Source organism: Pelodiscus sinensis, chromosome 23 (genome assembly GCF_049634645.1).
Source record: "Pelodiscus sinensis isolate JC-2024 chromosome 23, ASM4963464v1, whole genome shotgun sequence".
Lineage (NCBI taxonomy): Eukaryota > Metazoa > Chordata > Testudines > Trionychidae > Pelodiscus > Pelodiscus sinensis.
The window spans coordinates 15,077,849-15,099,170 of record NC_134733.1 but is presented as its reverse complement, the minus strand read 5'-3'; the positions used below and the strand labels follow the sequence as shown (position 1 = coordinate 15,099,170).

The window sequence follows — 21,322 nt, the reverse complement described above, 5'->3', positions numbered from 1 at the left end:
TCCTGCACATCTGTGCTTGGCCTTGACAGATGTTTGATCCTGGCTGAGACAAGTGCTGCCAATCAGCTGGCTTTTGTCCTTTCCCAGCACCACACTCAGGAGCCAGGCCACTACTGCTGACTCAGCCCTACCCTGTGTTGAAATGCTCTCCCTAGCCTTCTTGCAAGTCCCATCTTTGTGCCTGGTCACCCCAACCCAGCCCACTGTCCCAGCTCCCCAAAGCAGCTAGCCAGGACCGCACCTCCACACAGCAATGGCTCCCCTGGGAGCCATCAGGAAGAGTCTCTTAATTAGTGGAAACAAGCTGTTCAGCCAATTAAACTTCCTAGAAAACCGAAGTCCAAGACAGCTGCCACCTGGCCTAAAGAAAAGATCTTCCGCGAACAGGACTTGTACAGATCACAGCTACATGCAAAAGAAGGTCAGGAAGCATAAGCAGACTCAGGCTTTAGTGCCTTTAACACACAGGAAGTGGGTTTTCTACGTGCAGTCGGGAGAGCTGCAATTGTGATCTTAACTTAATTTTTCAGGGTTTATACTTTTAGTCCAGCTCAATGAAGGTCACCGACCCAGCTAGTCTGACCCTCAAGGGAAAACACATGACATCAAAACTCAGCGGGCCCGTCCTTGAAAGCTCCTCTATGCATTTGGATGTCCAGGTTCACTAAGCACTTCCCAGAAGGAAGTCACCAAAAAATAGCCACTGGCCCATTGTACCCAGTTACTCCTAATGACGGAAGGAGACTTGACATTTTACTCGCCTGGGAACGGAAGCAACAGCTGGGAAAGGTTTCACTGTGGGCATTAGGTCAAATTGTTCCAACTTCAATCATGGATTTGAACTCTTTTCTTCAGGAAAGGGAGCACACCAACCCAGAGAGCCCATGTTAAACCCTGCTCCGGACTGTGGGGCGAGACACACGCTTTGCTGCTAATCAATCCCTCCACAGTGTCGAGTTGCTAGACAGGATCAGACCCAAGGTCCCTCTAGCCCAGTGTCCTGTCTCCAGAAGTGTCCAGCAACAGTTGCTCCTCAGGAAAGTTAAAGAACGCTACACCTTGCAGATTGGGGGCAGATTCCCCCCCCCCCACACACACACACACACTTACATCTCAGCCTGATCTCCAGTTGCCGAAGACAGGCATAGGCCCTGATGCAGAAGGTTGGCCATCCAGTACAGAGTATGTGAGCAGTCCCTTACAAAAGTCCCCAAATGTCAGTCACTCCAAGGTTACAGAAGAGCTGGACCATTGGCCCAACTAGCCCAATATCCTGTCTTTCGGCAGTGGCCAATGCCTGATGCCCCAGAGGAAGTGAGCAGAGCAAGGAATCATCCAGCCATCCATCCCGTCATCCACCCCCACCTTCTGGCAGTCCGAGCTTTCCCGCAGCTGTGATTGCACCCCGGACCCTCTGGGCTAGTCGCCTTTGAGGGACCTCTCCTCCAGCAATAAGTCAGCACGTCAGGAAGGAGTGAGCTGCACCCAACATGGAGTCAGTCCCTTAGCAGGTGGTCCAGAGAGGACGCTCATTTTCTCAAGGGCCAAACACCTCTCCTCCAAACGTCTTTCCCTCTGGAGCAGGGGACAAGGCAGCAAGCTCCAGTGCTTCGAGGGCTATTTAAGGCTTCCCAGAGCCTGACTGAGGCCAGAGCCTGCATCTCATCTCAAAGAGGCACTTCATTGCCTAAGGCAGCGATTTCCCAAGAGTGGGTCGTGACGCAGGCCTGGGCTGCAGACTAAGGCACTAGGTCACCTTGCTCAGCACCCAGGAACCCCAGTGGCTAACTAAGGCTGGGTCACATTCCACACTAGGAAAACCCTTGGCCAATCCCTGCCTGTTCTGTCACCTTGCCATGCCCCAGAAGTGGCCAACTGCAGGTCTGGCTCCTAGGCAGCAAGGGCATGGGTTCCCCACGCTGCCCCGCCTAAGCACCAGCTCTACTCCCCCATGGACCAGAAGCCAGCCAATGGGAGCTGGGGAGGGTCAATGCCTGCAGGTGAGACTCATGTACAGCGGCTTGCACACCTCTGACTGGGAGCCAGACCTGCTGCTGGGGCACAGCGTGGTCCATGGTGCCAAGACAGGCAGGAAGCCTGCCTTCGCACCTCTGCTGACCAGAAGCCATGAGAGGTAAGCCCAGGCCACAATCCTGACCCAGCCTTAAACCCCTCCAAACCCAGTCTTCTGGGCCCTAAATCTTCATCCACGGCACTCTCTCATAGCCTGCATCACCAGCCTGACCCCTTCCTGCACCCCAACCCCCTACACCATGAACCCCTCATCCCCAACCCCACAGCCCTCACCCCCTACACTAACTCTCCATCCCAGCCCTAAACCCTCTTCTGCACCCCAAAGCCCTTATCTCCAGCTCCACTGCATCTCAGGCATCAATTTTCTTCAATTGGGTCACCAGGAAAAAAAAAAAGTTTGAGAACCACTGACCTAAGGCACTTTTGGAAAGAATACTCGGGGTCCCGCGGCAGTGACTCACTGCAAAGCAGAGTCATGCGACGCCTTTAAAAAACTGGGCCGAAAGGATGAAGCAGACCAGGACTGGGTTAGGGGACGAGAAAGACTGTCCCGGGTGCTGGGTCAGCTGAGAAAGGCAGTTCCCGCACCAAACGCTCTGGAGGAGCCGGGCGGTTGTGTCAGGGTGTACGTACGCGGCATAGGGAATTGCAGCGGGTTCTACAGACCCACTACTGGACATGTCCACCTGCCCTACAAAAGCCACTTGAACAGCCTTCGCCTTGGGAACCCTGCTGCTCCAAGGGCCTACTCTGCCCTCCTCGCACACTCACTCCCTGCCTCCTCTAAGCAGTCACAGCTGCAGGGAAGGGTTATGCCCTTTCCTCCGGGCCGCCACACAGGAGGAAGGAGCTGATCCCCGCGTTTATCTGTTGGTTCTTGCAGGGTTCCTGTGTTCTTTCCCTTGTTTGTTCATCTGCTCAGCAGGCAGCCTGGGTCCTATAGAGACCCGCTGAGAGGCGTGGGATCAACGGACAGCCCAGGGACTGAGAACTTTTGCCTAGAACAGTCTCCCACTCGTTAAGGGAGGGGCCGTAGGTCCCTGCAAATGGGATTTTAGAGGAATGCATGGTTGGGTAACGGGCCCAACAGGGAGGAAGTTGAGGTAGAGAGAGACTTCCTTCCGCATCTGGGTGATCACGTCCACATTAAACACACACAGGCACCAGTGACATGCTGAGACATTCCAAGGAGCTTTTCCCACTGGCACCACTGCTGGTCTGAGCAGGTCATCTGCTCTCACCCAGCGCTGGGCAGCCACAACAGCTATGGCACACGACGAAGAATTCAAGTGACCATGCAGCTTCTTCGCCATCTTTCCCGGCGGGGCCAGGCTATACTCTTTGTACCGAGGCGGGGACACCGCACTGCTGCTGAGCACGCAAGAGCCCAAAGGAAGCCAGCTCACTTCTCACACCCTGGCTGACTTCACAAGGGTAACTTAGGTGAACCAACCACCAGACAGAAAGTGATCTGGAGTCGCGGGACAGCTACGTCACTGGAGCATACCTCACAGGTTGCGCTGTGCAATTAAAATGCCATTGCTTGCTGCTACTGTCCTTAGCCAGGCACACATGCTGGCTGGTGAGACCACAGCCATTCACACCAACAGCATTGCTACATCGGACTACATAGGACATCGTGTCCAGCTCATTTGACCGGTGGGGTCAGCAGTGACACCATTTCACAGACTCACAAGAGCCAGGGCTCAGTCGGGTGTTGCCACAAAGCCAGGACTTGAACTACTGTGGCAGAGCACAGCCAGAAAACCCAGTGTGAAGGGGTTTAAAAAAATACCAAGCTTTATTTTAAGGAAGGGCACAACTACCAAGGAACCTCCTCCAAGCTCAGGTTCCTCCTGCAATTGGCTCCCAGCTGGAATCCAGGGAGTTTTATAGAGGACTTTCCTTCCCAGAAGACTTTGCAGAGAAGGGAAATCCCTCCTCTCTGCCTATGGGTGTTTGGCAGCTCACCCAGCCAATCAGCTCTCTTTCCCTGTCTCTTCAAGGGCTATACTCCATGGTACCAGCGCTGTGGCTGTTACCGTACAGATGCACAAAGAAAACCAACCCTGCAGTGAGAGAAGAGGACATGCAAAGAACCAGCCTCACCTTCCACACAGTGCTCCACCTCCTCCAGGTTGCGCAGGGTAATCCGCATCAGGCTGGAGTTCAGCATCAACTCGTTCTTGTGTTCGGGCCACATGTAGTGGGGGGCAGGGTTGACGAAGAAAATGCGGGTGTCCCCAGTCGAGACCTGGTTGTCACAAATTAAAGGGTCCCCGAAGCCGCTGATTACCACTTTGTTCCCACCGTCCAAGAGGATTTCGTGTGTCACAAAGTCTTTGCCTTTGAGGTACCGCCAGACTCTCACCTGGAGCAAAGGGGAGAACACACAGGAGACCCCGCGTGAGAGAGAATGTGACACAGTCCTGCTCAGAGCCCATCACCCCTTCTGCTTCAGAGCTCATGGGCTAGTGAATCAGCAGCAGCAGCAGGGTGTCAGTGTCAGGGTATTTGGGGTTTGATCCCTGGGTCGGCCTGTCATTGATGCCTGTTCCTGACTTGGCGGGAGGTGCTAAGTCGCACGGCCCTTTTCCTGCGGCCCCAGCCCGCTGCTCCTGCAGTACGTTCCTGCTACTGGGATTCAGCAGATATAGCGGTCCCTCACTGGAGCCCACTCTCCCTCCCTCCCCCCGGTCAGGCATGTTCACTAAGTGATGGTCCGGCAGGAGATAGCCATCCTCATCAGCAAGACGGGCACAGCTTCCCTTCCACCCCTTGTCCCAACCAGGGCTGCCCATGAAGGTGCACAGAGGGCAGCCACCCTGAAGCCTGGCGATTTAAAAAGGCTCCCGGCTTCACCACAGCAGCGGCTAGATAACCGAGCCCTTGAAAACGGCCGCCAGAGTCGTGGGGCCATGGTCTGGGCCACACTGAAGGCTGGCTGGAGGAGGCTAGCCCCGCCCCTTCCAGCTAAAGCCCCACCCCTTCTGGGTCCCAGAGCTGAGCCCTTGTCCCCCCAACACACACACACACACACACACACACACACACACAGCGCCTAGGGCCTGACAAAGTCAGTCACCAGGCATGGTACAAACACCAAGGAAAAGCCCGGGATGGAAGCGGAGCAGCTCCAGAACTGGTTCTGAACCCTGCAAGTTGAGCAGGGAGTGAGGTGCTCCCTGTATCAAGATGTTGGTTTTGCTTTCTAGGATGCTGTGAGGGGGAGAGGGAGTGGTAGAAAAGGAAGCATGATGGCTCCAGATAAGCCCGTTCTAAGCAAACATGAAGCTGAGAAGAGACAAAACCAGGACAGGAGCAGCCCTGGGAACCAGAAAGACCACAGCAGTTTAAAAAGGGACTCTCCTCCGCCCCCCCATTCCCACCCCCAGGGCCGTAATCATTCAGGCAGGGAAAGCGGACTGAAATATTGGAAGGAGGTAGATCTGCCTTGCTTCCCCCTCAGCTGGAGGGACTCCAGTAAGAAACACAAGCTGGACATTTTAAATCTTCTCTAAATCCTTTGTGCCTACTGTTTAAAAGAAAAGAAAAGAGAAAAGAAAAGAGAAAGACACACTTTGGTGCAAGGCAATGGGCTGCCCATGGCCGAGCATGGGGCAGAGCCGCCCACAGGGAAGAACTGCAGGTGTCTGAAGCCAGCTGGACTGCAAGGTCCGCAGGGCCCATTCGTGAGGTGCTCAGGCCAGGCCCAGCCTTTGAGTGGGAGAATCAGGCCATTCTGCCAGAGAGGCATGGGCACCCAGAGAGGAGCACTCTGGCCAGCAAGGGGACAGAGGTGCAGCCGGCCCTACAAGCACGACAGGGCCATTGGGGTTTGTTCCCAGTCAGGTGAGTGTTCCCTCTAATTTTTTTCCATCCACGTGCAGAATAAGTGTTGCCGTGTGCACGGTGGGACAGACAGATGAGCACCACCAATAGAAACACCTGCTGCTGGCTGAGGGTGCTCTACAAGTCAGCTGGGCAGCACTTACATTTCGTGGGTGGCCACCCAAGCACTCAGCTTACAGGGAACACGGCATTTAGGTTGCAGTAGGGGTGTAGAATCCCGATCAGTCAGTTAACTGGTTAAGCATTAGGTTAACCTCGGGGATGTTAAGAGTGTGTAATACGGGAACCGGTAACTAGCCTGCCGGTTACATGGTTAACCCTCACTTTTACAAAGGGACTTGACTACAGCTCACTGCGGGCTCTGCAGGAGGAGGCAGCAGCCTGGCATGCACCAGGTGCCAGCAGCTGCTCCCACTCCCAGGCTGCCCCCCACTGTGGCTCTGCATCAGGAACTGGCAGACTCCTAGTGTGAATTGGCTTCCCACTGCCAGCCATGCTTTTCAAAACGCAGAGCCGCAGTGAGGTGGGCAAGCGGGTGCAGTTAACCGATATGGGGACACTTCTTGGTTAACCAGTTGCCTTCTAACATCCCTAGTTAATTGAACATGTAACTAGTTAACGGATTACACAGGATCCCACACTGGGGCTGCAGCTGCCACCACCAGCCCCAGGAAACTCCCAGCCCCGCTGCTGCTTACTGGACAATCGGTTGCCCGCTCCCATCCCTAGGTTGTGGACTCTGCTAGGGTGGTGCCTGCTTTGCGTGCTTGCAAAGCCCCCTACGCATCAGTGCACCATATAAAACCGCAGCTTCTTGGCCACGGTGGGGGCTTGCCCTGGCAGGCACGGCCCGACAGTACCCAGAGGTGAACAGCCGGGCGGCTGCTGATGCTCATCCCAGCCACAAGGAAAGGTCGCCTCCGGTCCCCTCTGTAGTGCAGCTGGCTAGGATTACACTGAGTCACAGCAAAATGCAGCAACAGCCTAAAACTTCCCCCAAGGCTGAAAACCGACAGGAAAGGTGTCAGTGTTCAAAGACTGGAGATTTGTTGAAGTGACTGACACAAGCTACCTTCCTAGGCTCTTTCCTTTAGGTCAGGGCATGCCTGGCATCACTCAGCAATCCCCTTGGGAAGGAGCCGGGAGCCACCATAGCAGAGAACATCCACGGCTACTCTTCTGCTCTGGGCTCTCCTTGTGTGTTGGCTGGTGGAGCGACAGCATCATGCCACTTGGGCTGTGGAGGAGAGTTTTCTGCAACCGTGGCAAAACCCCCATTGCCAGGCCCTGCTGCTGGCTCCTGTGCAACCAGGCTCAGGGGTATTCTAATGATCGCATCAGGCCCGGGGGAAGGGATCAGAAAACTTAAGACTTGGGTCCATCCAATAGAATTGGAACCCTTCTTTGCTGTACGTCTGCCAGCGGCTGGCTTTCAGAGCGGAGAACTCACGCCAGCCAGGGACACGGCCAGCAGCCACATGAAGCTGGCAGAGCGACAGAGGAGAGTGTCCGTCACATCTGCCCTGGATCTGCCCATGCCTAATAAGGGAATTATGGTTCATAGTACAGGGTGCTATGCGTGATTGGATGCTCCCAGGGAAACCAGATCCATAATGGCCTGTCTCTGGCCTCCCCGTGTACACTGACTGTGCGTGCAGGGGGAAGTGGACCGGCCTACTGCAAACACAGGCTGTCAAGTTAACTAGAGAGCAGAGAGGTCACAGTCCAATGCCAGTCGACCTCCCCGGGGGAGGGTTCCGGTTAACTCCTTGCCACAAGGAATCCCCTTTTCCTAGCTCAGGAGAAACAAAAGACAGGACGATGCAGCACTTTAAAGACGAACAAGATGGTTTATTAGGTGATGAGCTTTTGTGGGCCAGACCCACTTCCTCAGATCAAGTTGTGGAAGAAAATTGGCACAACCATATATACCAAAGGGATACAATAAAAAAAGTGAACACATAAAATTGACAAATCAGATTTTAAAACGCAGGGGAGGGGGAGAGGTTAGTGTCTATGAGATAATGATACTAGGGGTGATAATTGGGGAAGCTATCTTTGTAATAGGTAAGGCAGTTAGCATCTTTGTTAAGGCCCATTCGTAAAGTGTGAAACTTAAGCACGAATGAGAGTTCTGAGGTTCTGATTTGTCAATTTTATGTATGTTCCCTTTTGCGGGGGCGGGGGGGGACTGTATCCCTTTGGTATATATGGTTGTGCCAATTTTCTTCCACAATTTGATCTGAGGAAGTGGGTCTGGCCCACGAAAGCTCATCACCTAATAAACCATCTTGTTAGTCTTTAAAGTGCTGCATCGTCCTGTCTTTTGTTTCAGCAAGACCAGACTACACGGCTACATCTCTGTTACTATTCTAGCTCAGGAGGACACTGTGCTAGGCTACTGCCGACATATTTCCCTGGGGGAGTTTGTACATTGCCCTAGGGATGCAATAGTGTATTCACTGATAAGCAAAAGCTTATAGGTTGATGCTAGAGACCACATGCATTTCCCCTCCCCCCACACTTGCCAGTAAGTTTTTTAGCAGGCTGGCTCAGTCCCGGCTTGAAACGAGTCCAGGACCTACCCCTGCTGCAGCTCTGCATTTAAATCGTATTAGGAGCCGGGCGAGCGGTCAGCCTGGCTCAGTTCCAGCTCACACCAGGTCTGGGAGCTCAGACCACCCCCTCACCCGAGACAGGGGTTGCTGCCACCCTGTGCTGCTGCCTCCATCAGAGGTAGGAGCACAGGGCGACAGGCAGTCGGTCTGCAACGGAAGCTGTTTTTTTTAAAGAAGCTCCCCTCCCGGCACCCTGCGCTACTGCATCTGATACAGAGGCAGCAGTGCGGGGTGGCAGGGAGCTCCTTGGGAGTGAGGTTGGAGAACACTGGCCGCCAGCCTCCCCTCCAGGGGCTATAGACTAGTTGACTAACCGATAAGAATTCTTGAGGTTTCTCGACTATTCAGTTAACCGATATTTAACATCCCTACATTGCACTGCCTGGTATCAGGCATCGTCACCTCGGTCTGATTTGCAACGCTGCTTCTGAAACGAGAGCGTGGGAAGGCCAGAGACGTTCCCAAACCAGGGAGATGGCAGCCTTGACCAGCTAGAGCAGGGTCTCCATCCATTACTGGGATAGCAGCAGGGACGCGTGGGCCTTGAGAGCGTGGGCAGAAGAGAGTCGGAGGAGAGGAGCGAATCAATCAGGCCGGGGCGAGAGTCAGAAGGAGAAGACAAAGTTCTGTTTCAAGGCGGTTGTTTGGGCAGCACGGGCTCCTATAAACGGTCACAGGAAGCCTTTGCTGGAAGGAGGCTTTGCTTGCTGAAATGTTTGGACAGTTTTGGCAGGGAATCACAAATCTCCTCGCTCATCTAACTTCAGTAAGGAAAATAAAACGTCTGGCCACAAGACAGGGATTTATTTCTCCCTGCGGTAAGGCAGGATCTTCTCCAGAGATAACCCAGCAGCCAGGATATTCCCGCCTCGTCCCACCGCCCCCAAAAAAGGAGAAGAAACCAAGTGGATCTGCAGGCAAATCAAAACAAGCTGGGAGCTCGGGAGCACCCTGTGCCATGTGCTCACCTTTTGGAAAGGACTCCTAAAGCTCACGGAGCAGAGCAAAGAGGCCAGGAGAATGGGAAAAGGCCGGGCAAGTTCCTTGGTCATTGCCCGGGGTTAAGTCCCCCTGCCCCTGTGATTTCCTCCACAGGGCGCAGTCAGGAAGCATGGAGCTGTGCCTGCGCAGGAAGAGCTCAGAGAGACCTGCTCAAGGTGCCTGACTGAGGAAGGAGCAGCGTGCTAACGAGGGTATACATGGGGGAACAGCAGGGGTGACGCTGTGACCCTAGGTAGCCTCTTTGTGAATGCTGCACCATCACAGCACAGCCTGGCTTTGCCCTCCTGTGTTGTTTTCCCCTAGGCCAGCTGCCCAGAGGTCAGTCACCTGCTTTCCATGGCCGTCACAGCTCCCCTGGGGAACTTCAAACTCAAACACTGCAGTGGCGGGGGACGGGAAGGGAGGAAGCGGCTGCAGGCAAGAAGCTCTGGAAGCCACCCCTCCCCCGAAAAAAGACAGAGCTCTTTACATTAATGGGGCCTCAAGGAGATTTGCAAGGTGCAGAACTGGGTTCATATGAAGCTGTCTAAAAAGAAAGCCTTCCTGGTGCGACAGCACTTTTCATCCTACAGCTCAATGGGACTTCCAAAGATCAGCCCCATTTTACAGACAGGGAAACTGAGGCACCAAGCGATCGGAGCACTTATCCCAAGATTACCAAGCGAACCAGTGGCAGAGTCAGCAAGAGACCCTGAGAGCTCCCGACAGCCAGTGCCCCGACCTAGCCATCCAAACACGTTGCAAGGAAGCCAGAAAGGAAATCAGAAACAGCTGGCTGGGGCACGTGTCCACTGGGGCAGTGGGAACAAGGAAAAGTGATGCTGATGGGGAGGGTGAAGACCCTGACTGCCCTCAGATGAGAAGCATCTTCCATTCCTGTGTCAGAGTACCTCAGATCCTTGGGGTACTGCTGAGTCAGCATGAGTCAATAGCAAGTGAGAACAATCGTGATGCAGGTGAGGAGTAATAAGGTGGGGAGGGGAGGGATTGGAGACCTATTTAAAGACAAAGTTCCTAATATCAGGAGGTCTAGTCGCCCTACACCGGGCTCTTCTCTGCTCCTAGATACAGATTGCAACAGAACACCTACCACCAATGCTCCCTGTAAACTAAGCACTTGGGCAGCCACCCAGGAGAGATTCAGGTGCCGCACAGCTGATTAGCAGAGCGCCCACAGCCAGCACATCTGCACATGCTTCAGTCCACAAAATTTATTCCACTCCTGGATGGAAAAAATTAAAGGGAACACTGCCTACCACCCACTCTGGAAGTGGGCCTAGCAACCACAATCCAGCCTTGGGATTGGACGACTGACTGCCCTGCCTACCGCTGGGACAAAGCACAGCCATTGCCTTTGGGACAGGACCACACCCCCGAAGTGCCTCCTGCCAGCGCTCTGTGCCTCCTGCAGGCTCCCTGGGTGCAATGTGGAGGCCCCAAGGTGGTTTTTTTAATCCCAAACTCATGGTTTCCTGAGGGCAGGGGAGCTGATAAGGCTTTGGGTCAGTGTCACTGACATCTGAACAGCCTGTAAGGGCCCCAGTGGTCTAGACCAGTGGTTTTCAAACTACAGGTGATAGAATGTCAGATACTTGGTCTCAGTGCTGCAGGGGAACCAGGTGACCGAGGGGGGGAGGAGGCACTAAGGCAGCAACCTGCCTGTCCTTGCACTGCACCCCAGAAGTGGCCAGCAGCAGGCCCAGCTCCTAGGTGGGGGGGAGGGTGGAAGCACCCAGTGCTCTGTACACTGGCCCTGCCCCTGCACTCCCATTGGCTGGGAACCTGCTGCTGGCTGCTTCTGGGGCACAGCATGGTCTGTGGTGCCAGGAGAGGCAGAAACCACCTTAGCACCCCCTCTGCAGCACACTCCAGAATCTATTTGAGGCAAGCCCAGCCCTGAGCCCCTCCCCTAAAGCCAGAGCCCCTTGCTACAGCCCCAGCCCTGAGCCCCTCCCCTAAAGCCAGAGCCCCTTGCTACAGCCCCAAGTTCCCATCCTCAGCCCCACCCTGGAGCCCACACTCAGTCAAATGAGGTTGGGTCACAGCATCAACAATTCTCTTCAACTGGGTCAGGAGAAAACATTTTTTTATTTTTTTTTAAACCGCTGCTCTAGAGCCAGGTCCCAACACCATCTGTCCTGCCAGGTCCCTCTCGGGCAGCCTCACTCCCTGGGAAGAAGGAAAAGGGGATACTCAGGGTGTCTCTCTCCAGGAGGCCAGGGACAAGCCCAGACATGCCCATGGCAAGTCCTGTGTTCCAGTCTCCATGCCATCGCAACCGACACCCTCTGAGAGCCACCTCTCAGGTGCACGCAAGGGGACTCGGTGCGGCAAATAGATGCTACAATGGAGGAGGATGGGCTCAAATTTAGCTTTTCTACAACCCCTGCTCCAGCTGCAGGGCTCCTGGCTGCCAGGGACTGTAACACCGAAAGGGCCTGCTAATTTAACCCACAGCAGACGAAAGAGCCAAGTTGCACAGGATCAAGAAGCAAGTCCTTGTGGCTGGGCAGCCCAAGGCAAAGCCGAGGTTTCCCTTGGCAGTTTCCGGAGGCAGGCAAAGCAAGTGCTTTCGGGAACAGTTCTCTCTGCCTGACTCAGTCCGCACCGGAGCCTATTTCAAAGTCCAACTGCTCAGCTGTACCGAGCCCTGCTGGCATGAGCCCTTTTCTCCAGAGTGCGATGGCAGAGGGCCAGCAAACTGGGGTGACTAAGAGGCAGCTTGCCTCTCTGCTAATCTTACAGGAACCCCTGTGCGCACCCAGAGAGAGACAGCCACGCCAAGTAAGTCTCCTAGGTGAGCCACAGAGCCAGGCAGCTGTGCTGGGTGGCCAGGCATGCACCAGCGGAGATGGCAGAGCTAAGGAATGCAGCTCCCTGCTTGCATCAGATTAGTGCTGCTCTGAATGCTGTGGAAGGCAAAGGGGAGCCTCCCAGCTCCCTGCCAGCCTGCCGCGCTCTGGGCTTTTCGCACAACTGCCTGAGGTTAAACTTAGCCACAGAATCAAATCAAGGCACCTCCCCAAGCAGCACCCGCTGCACCCCTTGCTCATCCAGCCAGAGCAGTCTGCTTTGGCAGAGCCCCCCGGGCCGGCACCCCCTCCCCGCCCCCATACACACTCCCCAGAGGAGTCTCTGCTTGGCTACGTAACAGCTCACTAATGGAGGGGGATGGGGGAAGGTGCCTCCTGTGTGGAATGGTGAGCAGACATGTTCACCATCAGCACCAGACTGCTGGTTGCTCCAGCGGAGCGCACTTTCCCTTCCTTGGTGTGAATATTCAGGCTTCAGCTAGGGAGGCCATGGAATGCAGGATGCAGGCAGATGCTAGGGGCTCTTTTCCCACTCCTCATTCTTAGGATACCTGGGATGCAAGAGGCATCACAGATGACCACTACCTGAAGGGCATCCCAGTCATCCTCAAATACAATTAAGGGTTCTTCTCGGGTGACTCATCTGCTACACTGGGAATAGAAGTGCCCCACATGTGGGAAGGAAAAAAAATTAGGCTAAAGCAAATTGCCAATAGTTAATCTGTATCCTTCCAGTATTGCCAGAAATCACGACTTTCTTGGGATTTTTTTGAGAGAGAAAAGTACCAAAATCTTTTAAATCAAGTGACTGAGAGAGCCATATGGGGGGGGGGGGGGTAAGTTTTTAGCCCTCTTATCAGAGGTAAAAGCCAGAAGGCAAATTAAATTTAGTGTCCTAACAAAGTCTCATTTATTTGGCATGACTCACAATTTTCAAATGTTTAGGTTTGGCAGTGCTGCTGTTACCATTGGCTTGGGGTTTTTGTGTGTTATCTTTATTTAAAATACTTCCCAACAAAACCTACATTTGATTTGCGATGAATTTTGGTCACTTGCGTCAGCATCTTTCAGAAGGGCCCTTCTCTGAAGCTTCTAAGTGCAGCTGCTCACATTTGGCCCTTGGCTACAGCCATGCTCAAGGGCAAAGGTCTCCAAGGTACAGAGTGATTGCTAGCTGGCTAAGCTAGAAGAAAAAGCCTGCCCGCCCGTTTCCTTATGACAGGATCACTAATCATTGTTCCTTCAAACCAAGGATTACCTGTGAGATCCCACATCTATTTCATGGCAGCTTTTTCTTCCTTCAAAAGGAAACAAGGCCCAAATTCTTGGTACGAGTGACCTTCAATACATGCCAAAGAGACCTTGAGGAGTCCTGTGGCACTTTGGAAACTAAATCAGTTAATCTTTAAGGTGCCACAGGACCCATGGCTGTCACAGATTAACATGACCACCCTTCTTCGCCCCAAAGAGTGAAGGCTCTGTGAGTTGGGTGGTCTGTGAGAAGCAGGCCTGGGAAAATCTGGAGAAGTTCCTCATGTTTGCTGCATTAGTGCATCATCCCTCCCCAGTTCAATCTAACCATCAAAGATAAAGCCTTTGATATAGGAGATAAGCGCGTTAGGGCTGATAGAGGAAATTAACATGAGCGGTAGATAAACATCCTCAAATCGCTGCTAGCCATTCATTTGCTTTTCGAAGAGATTAACAATCAAGAAGGGCCAGACACTCAAACTGTTGCATTAACAGGAGACCTGCTCATCTTTCCCCCTCAAAGCATTTCAGGCCCCTATTCCCTTTGTACTTGGCCTTGGAGCAATGGCCCAGGAATCAAGATAGCACTTCAGGAGACTCCCAACGGCTAATAGGCATCCTTATTCTTTCTATGCCTGGTATGCTTCAATCTATTGGCCGACCAGGTATTGGCTCTCTTCTCCACTTGGTTTGCAAATGTATTTTATTCTTGTGTCCTAGTTTGTCTAGACATTAAGGGGCTACCAGTAGATGATCCAATCAACAAATTTAGCTGGTAGTGCCCTGATGTCAGGTCAAACTAGGAAGTCCTAGGAAGCATGGAGGAGGCCCTGTTTCTAGTGGGAAGTGTCTAAGCCACCTCCAAGTAACATGCACTATTGTGGGGAGAGCTGGATTTGGCGGATTAACGTGTCTGAGTGAGGTGAGGCCTTGTGCTTTGCTAATGCAGCCCCGGTCTACACTTGAAACTTACATCATCATAAGGAATAGTAATAGAGATGTAGCCGTGTTCGTTTGGTCTAGCTGGAACAAAAGACAGGACTATGCAGCACTTTAAAGACTAACGAGATGGTTTATTAGGTGATCTTGTTAGTCTTTCAAGCGTTGCATAGTCCTGTCTTTTGTATCACCATAAGGATCACTGGGGGGTGGGGGGGGGGGGAGAAAGCAGCTTTCCCACTGGTGGAAGTAGCATCTTCGCTCAGCACAACAGCAGCCCAGCAGTGGGGCATAGAATCATAGAACGCTAGAACTGGAAGGGGCTTCAAGAGGTCCTCAAGCTCCCTGCCCTCACGGGGAAACAGTCAACCGGAGGCCGCTCTGGAAAAGCAGGGTGCTGGTGCATGTCACTGGCAGAGCTGTAGGGGTGAAATCTTGCACAGAGCCTTGCAGAGTGGTTATCCTGTGTCATCAGCCCTTCGTTTTCCTGACCTGCCACCGTCCAGCAATAATTCTGCCACCGCCAAGCCCTTGCCTAGCTTCTTGGGACTGAAAAGCTTCATTCCCAGGAAGCTTCCTGGTCTCTTAAGAAACTTAAGCCCACTCCAAAATCTACAGCTCCTGGCAGTGGCCTCGGTGGAAGTCTCTCTAGTTTTGTTCAACTCCAGGTCACGTCAGCTGCCTGCGGAGCTGGTTCCATTTTCCCATTGCAAGAGGGAATTCCTGCTCTTTTGGGAGATGCGCCTCTCTCTCTAGTTTGCATTTCACTATAAATACACTCTTGTAAAAGGTTTCAACCTGTGGAACTCCTTGCCAGAGGATGTTGTGAAGACCAGGACTTTAACAGGGCTCAAAAAAGAGCTAGATAAGTATTGATGGACCTAACCTCCATGAATTTATTAGCCAGAATGGGCAGGAATGGTGTCCCTAGCCTCTGTTTGCCAGGGGTTGGAAATGGATGACAAGAGAAGTATCACTTGATCATTACATGTTCTGCTCACTCCCTCTGGGGCATCTGGCATTGGCCACACTAGATACACAGAATACTGGGCCAGATGGACCTTTGATCTGACTCAGCATGGCCATTCTTATGTTACATTCACATGCAGCCCACTGGGGCTCTACTTGCAGCCTACAGACCTCCCCCCCCCCCCCCCCCCAGGCTGCCCCTCACCACCACAGGCACCAGAGCACAGCACTTCCTATGCCTGGCCCCTCCTTCCCACCATATTTGGAGGAGCCCGGAATCACTTAGTTTACACTCTCTGTCCTTACTCCTCCCCCTCCCAGAACCAGAGCACAGCAAATCAGCTGTTCACAGCTGTTTAAGCTCTGCAAGGAGAGGAGGAGGGACAGAGCACCAATCAGGTGATCTGTGTGCTCCACAACTGCTAGGAAGGAGGGAGAGAGAGGGAGGAGCAGGCAAGTGCAGGGCTCTGGTGCCCCAGTGTGTGAGAGGGGCATGGTGGCTGGGGGCAGACAGGGGGGCACAGGTGAAACCCCACCAGGCGGCTGTGGCCCACTGAAGTGAATGAGCATCACTCATGCAGCTCTCCTACAATTCCTGGTTGCCCATCCCTGTGCTGGACACTTGGCAGACAAAGGGCCCTGCACCAATGGTTCCCCCTAATTTTTTCCATCCACGTGCAGAATAATTTTTTCTACATGCACAGAGGCAGGTGCAGATGCACACCACCAATTGAAACAGACCCAGGCTCTGCCATCAGCTGGGCACTATTTGACTCTCTCCCGAATGGCCGCACAAAGGCTCAGTTTACAGATCCTGCACCAGCCAGGGGAGTCTATGATCTAATTTATCAGACTGAGGTATGGAGCATGCTTTGATGGGCGGGAAGGGAGGGGAGGAGCCGAGCAGAGCAACACATGACCACCTCCACTGTACACTCATTCAACTGCTACAAGCAGCCAGCCAGGTTGCAAGATGCTGCCCCGGATGGACACTTTCTAAAACCCCATCCCTTCCAGCACTGCTCTTAGCCCTCCATGCCCCCTCAGCCAGGGGACAGGCACCACACCAGCTCCCACCTGCCGGCTCACTCCAAGCAGGAGCCTTCAAAGCTTTCCAGGACAGGAGGATCAATGTCAACGGGGCAGGAGGAACAGCCCCTCCTAGGGATTCTAGGCGCCCACCTGCCCCAGAAGGAAGCAGTGACTCACTGCAGGACTCCCCCCTTGCTGGAAAGGGTTAACCCTGGCAGCAGGCGCCTTCCAGGGGACGGGGTGGCCTGTCAGGTTGCTGTCTCCCAGCGTTACAAAAACCATCGCCAGAGGCCAGGCGCCTGTTCAGCCCAAGCTATTGTTGAAGCAACTCAAGATGCGTTTCCAGCCAACAGGGAGATGAGCCCGCAGCAAGGGAACCCGCCTAAGCCCCTACAACAGCTAGCTTTTCAGCCTTTCCAAACCAGTCCACATGAAAGGGTGGGGATGGGGAAACCTAACAGCAGCCTTTGCAGATTCCCCTTGGAGCAGGTCAGTCGTTGGAGCTAAAAAAAATTTTTTTTCTGGTCTAAAAATATATAATTACACACCGAAGCCTCAATTCCTACAATAAAAAACACATGTCCTTGCAGAAAGGGGGACTTGTTCAGATGTAAAGTTTCACTGCCGCGCGTATTAAAATAATTGGGAGAGTGGTTTCCAGAGTCCCTTGCCAGGAAGTGAGGTTGGCGGGTTGGGGCGGCGATTTGGGGGCATTCAAGGCAATTGTTGGGGGGTAGAGAGGTGAGGGAAGAGGAAGACAAGGGATCAGACCCCTCTTAAGCTGGGGTGAATCAGGAGCAACGCTACTGAAGCCGATAGATTTACACTGGTTGGAGAGAGCTCAGACTCCGCGTGTTTCCTGCAAGATGCCGGGGGGTGGAAGATGGGAAGGAAACAAGGAACATGCAAGAAGCGTGAAATTGACCTAGGCTGGTCCATTCCTTCTCGCTCCATTCCCCACAGCTGCTGTTTCCATCTAGCCCGTGTTGTGGGGAGGGGTGGGTTTTTTTTGTAATTGTATTTTTAAAACTTTCTTCCTTCAATTTACAAACCCCGGGGCGCTAAGTTTAGCGAAGACAAACCCACGAAGGAAGCGAAATTACACGGCCCGGAAACTTTTTTAGCGAAAGCCCCAAGTTGCCCACAAACTTGTGTGTTCCGCTGGAGCGGAGCGGGGGCCTGTCCGGGCAGGGATCGCCGGGCGCGGGGGCTGCTTGGACGAGTCCGCCGCTTGGCCCCTATTGGCGGGTGGAGGGCGACTGCCCAGCCGCAGCGGGAGGGCGCAACAAGTGGAGCGGAGCTGGGCAGACTCCATCGCTCCGGAGTTGGTTTACGGAGCGGCGCGGGGCCGTTTACACACGGCTTCGCCCCGCGCCCGTGTACCGCCGCCCCCTCCCAGCAGCGGGGTGGGGGGTTGCCCCGCCGCTTTACCTTGCAGGAGTAGGTGTGATGAACCGGGTCCATGTTCATGATCTCCTCCACCGTGCCCGTCAGCACCACGTTCGCCTCCTCCTCTCGCCTCTCCAGTTCCCTCTCGGGACAGCTGCCCCAGCAGCGCCCCGGCCCCGCGGCCAGCAGCGCCAGAGCCCAGGCGCACAGCGCCGCAGCCCCGCTCCGCCTCCCCCCCATCGCCGCACAAAAGAAACCGGAGCGGCTCCGCCAGCGGGCGGACAAGTCGCCCGAACAAAGCTCGCTGCAGGCCGGGCCGGGCGCACCCAGGGGAGGTGACTTGGGCTCCGGGGGGTGGGGAGAGAGCAGGAGCGAGGGAAGCCACCCCAGCGGGGTCCCCCCCCCAGCTCCGAGCAAGCAGAAACGCGCCTCCCTTTCCAGCCTCCTGCGCCCGGCTGCGGAGATTTGCATGCGATCTGAATTGCTGATAAGGGAGGGGGATCGCGAAAGAGAGAGAGGAGGGCTGGCAACGCCGCCCGGCTGCCTGCTCGGCTCTTCTCTTATTGCAGAGCTGGCGAGAAACGCCACCCCCCAGGAAACACAGTCCCATCAGGTTAATGGCTAATCAGCGCGCCAACGTGCTTGGACTTTTAAAGGTGCAGCGGTCTGGGCAGTCCCCGCGATCCGCGGGTTTCTTCCCTCGCTAGGGTTTTGGGGGCACTTTGATCCCTGTCTCCCAATCGGACCCATTGGATTCTCCCTTTTCTTCCCCCCCACGCGAATGCCACAGTCACGCGTGGATGCCCAGCGCTCGGTAGCCAAAGAAACGACCCTTTTGGCTGCGTATTCGCCCTGCCCGCTCCCTGACACGCGCGTCCAGCGCTCGGTCAGCAAGACTCCACGCCGGGTGAGACTCACGCGGGGTCCCACGCAACACACACGCGGTCACGCCTTACCGCAGCTCTGCGCACTCGCCTGGGGCCCCGCGGGGGGACTGGCTCCTCCCACCTGAGCTAATACCAATATTGGGAGCTGACCTTAATGATGAAGGGGAGTCGGAATTTGCCAGGCTAGAGACGGTTTTCATCAGCGCCTTTCAAAGTGCCTTTCAAATGTAGATTAGCTTTATGGCGAGGAGTGTCATTGTTCAGATGCGGGTGGAGAAACTGAGGCAGCGCGGGGCCTAGTGTTCGAAGGTGTGAAAACGAGATCTCACTGGATTAGTCCAGCATTGGCAAAAGGGCAGCGGCTAGCAAATCGCAGGTCCTCTGAAACACACTTTAACTCCCAGAAAGTCCACTCCAGTGTTCCCTGGAACTCATACCTGGGTGCTTGTGGCAGCATGCTGCCCAGCTGATTAGCAGAGTGCCCTCCTGGTGGTGCACATTCACACAGCTCTCAGTGCACTTAGAAAAATAATTATTCTGCATGTGGATAGAAAAAACCACAGGTGGATGGAAAAGATCATTAGAGGGAACCTTTTCTGCTCTGCTGTCCAGTGCAATAACTTGGGTTTTCCCCCTCGAGTCTCCTGACCTTCTGCCCTGGCTTTCTCCATGGAGCAAATGGCAATTTTTCCAGATGTCCTTAGCAATTATTGCAAATATAAAATGAAAAGTTAAGTGGCACCAGAGGAGGTCACTTGTTTCTTTCCTCCATAAATTAGCCATCCCCCGGAGGTGTTTTACGAGGGTATTTCACTTGCTGGCCCTAAACAAGTCATGCTGGTGACCTAAGGGCAAAGAGGTGAATTATGGAAGATTGGGCAGGCTCATGGCCACATCAGTACTGGCGGTGGGAGGCTCTCAGAATTTGACATGCCGAATTCAATGAAAAGTAGTAGCCTGAATTGTTAAGAAATGCCACGCCCACTTCGAACATTCCAAGACACCCCTTCTTTCCTGGGGGCTTCATGCAAGTCTGTCAACACTCGTTACATCTGAAATGTTATATGTATTGATCCTTGTTTTCTTTTTCTCCTGAACCGAAACAAAACTTAATCAAAGAGCCAGTAGTGTAACACTCAACCTTGGAAAAAAATAGAGGTAAATTAATTCCTTAATCACTTTTCATTAATTAAATTAAATTACAACAAAACAAACGATACTCAGTAGAGTTTTTACCCTGAAAGGGGACAAGTGCCAGAGATTCCACAAAGGCCACTACGGGCTTTGAGCAAAGTCCTCAGTGTTTTGTAGATGTCAACTCCCGTTGATATCCTATGGAATCAACGCGGGTTTGGTGCTTAAGTACTTTGAGGATCTTTGCCTTTGCGGCTGCCATTGTTTTTACATGGAAGGTATTCAGATATGAGGATCATGGTGAAAACCTTAAAATCAGGCCCGCTGACGGGAGAGGAGAGGGGCAAATGAGGCAATGTCCTGGGCCCTGGCAATTCAAAAGGGGCCAGAGCTCCTGGCCACTGCCACTAGCACTGCAGCAGTGGTGGTAGCTGGAGCCCCCGGCCCTTTAAATCACCGCCGGAGCCCTGGGCAGAGTGCTCCAGATTGCGCTGAGGGCAGGAGGGAGCACAGCATGGTCCAGGTGGTGCTGGCAGCCAGCTGCCCTCAGCCCTGCCCCTTCTATCCACGGCCCTGCTCCTTCTGGGAGCGTGGAGCCAGACTCCCCACCCCCAACTTGCCCTGAAGCCCGGTGAGTCTGTCAAAGCCCCTGCTTAAAATCAGGTTACTCATGGAAGGAGCAGATCGGGATTCAGTGTTATTCAAAGCATCACCATTTGGGGAAGGACGGAATAAAACAATTTCACTGTTAGCCCTTGTCTAGAAAACACACACACACACACACACACACAAGGCCAGAGTCTCCCATATGGCGGTGGCTTCCCTTGTGACGCTGGGGGCAAGGTTTTCTAAAGGGTCTGGCCCAGAAAGTGCTCAACTTTTTGGAAACTCTGTGCCTCACTATGGGTGTCGAGAGTTTCTGAAAATTCCGGCCTGACCATATCCTGCTATTGTGCACTCCTGGACCGTGAGCCTTCAGTGACCGCTGAGAAAGCCCCTGGGACATAAGGAACCCCTTGGGTTGGGATGACGGGGTATCAGCCATCTCAGCGTTCCATCCTGCACCACCAACTGTGAAGCTAAGATTATTGTTAGTAAATCTGGGGATTTTTTTCATCCTCATAAAAAGCAATAATATGCATCCCCCATGGATTGGTTTCCATCATCAAAGCTGTGCAGACAGTAAGAGCCTGAAAAGCAGGTCCTAATTAACTAATTTGTCACTTCACCCCAATGTGAGGCAATGGCAAGAGAACGTCTGCTCCATGCTGACAAGCCACACAAGGCCGGCTAAGAGGATTCTCACAGCAAAGTCTCTTTTTGTGCCCCACACACTTAAAGTTAAGCACGTGCTTGAGGGCTTGGCTGATTCGGGTCCAAAACACTCAGCTCTCTGCACAAT

General features: G+C 53.7%; 1 protein-coding gene across 2 annotated transcripts in view; it reads right to left on the bottom strand.

The window, feature by feature from the left end:
• Positions 1-18,464, bottom strand: part of AGRN (agrin) — a 265,314-nt gene extending 246,850 nt beyond the window's left edge. For both annotated transcript variants that reach the window (XM_075906396.1, XM_075906397.1), the window contains exons 1-2: positions 17,942-18,464; positions 4,144-4,405 (exon numbers count right to left, since the gene is read on the bottom strand). In XM_075906396.1, the coding sequence (XP_075762511.1) occupies positions 4,144-4,405; positions 17,942-18,370 (691 nt within the window). In that variant the 5' untranslated portion in view covers positions 18,371-18,464. The remainder of the gene's footprint in view (positions 1-4,143; positions 4,406-17,941) is intronic.
• Between the last annotated feature and the right edge of the window lie 2,858 nt (positions 18,465-21,322).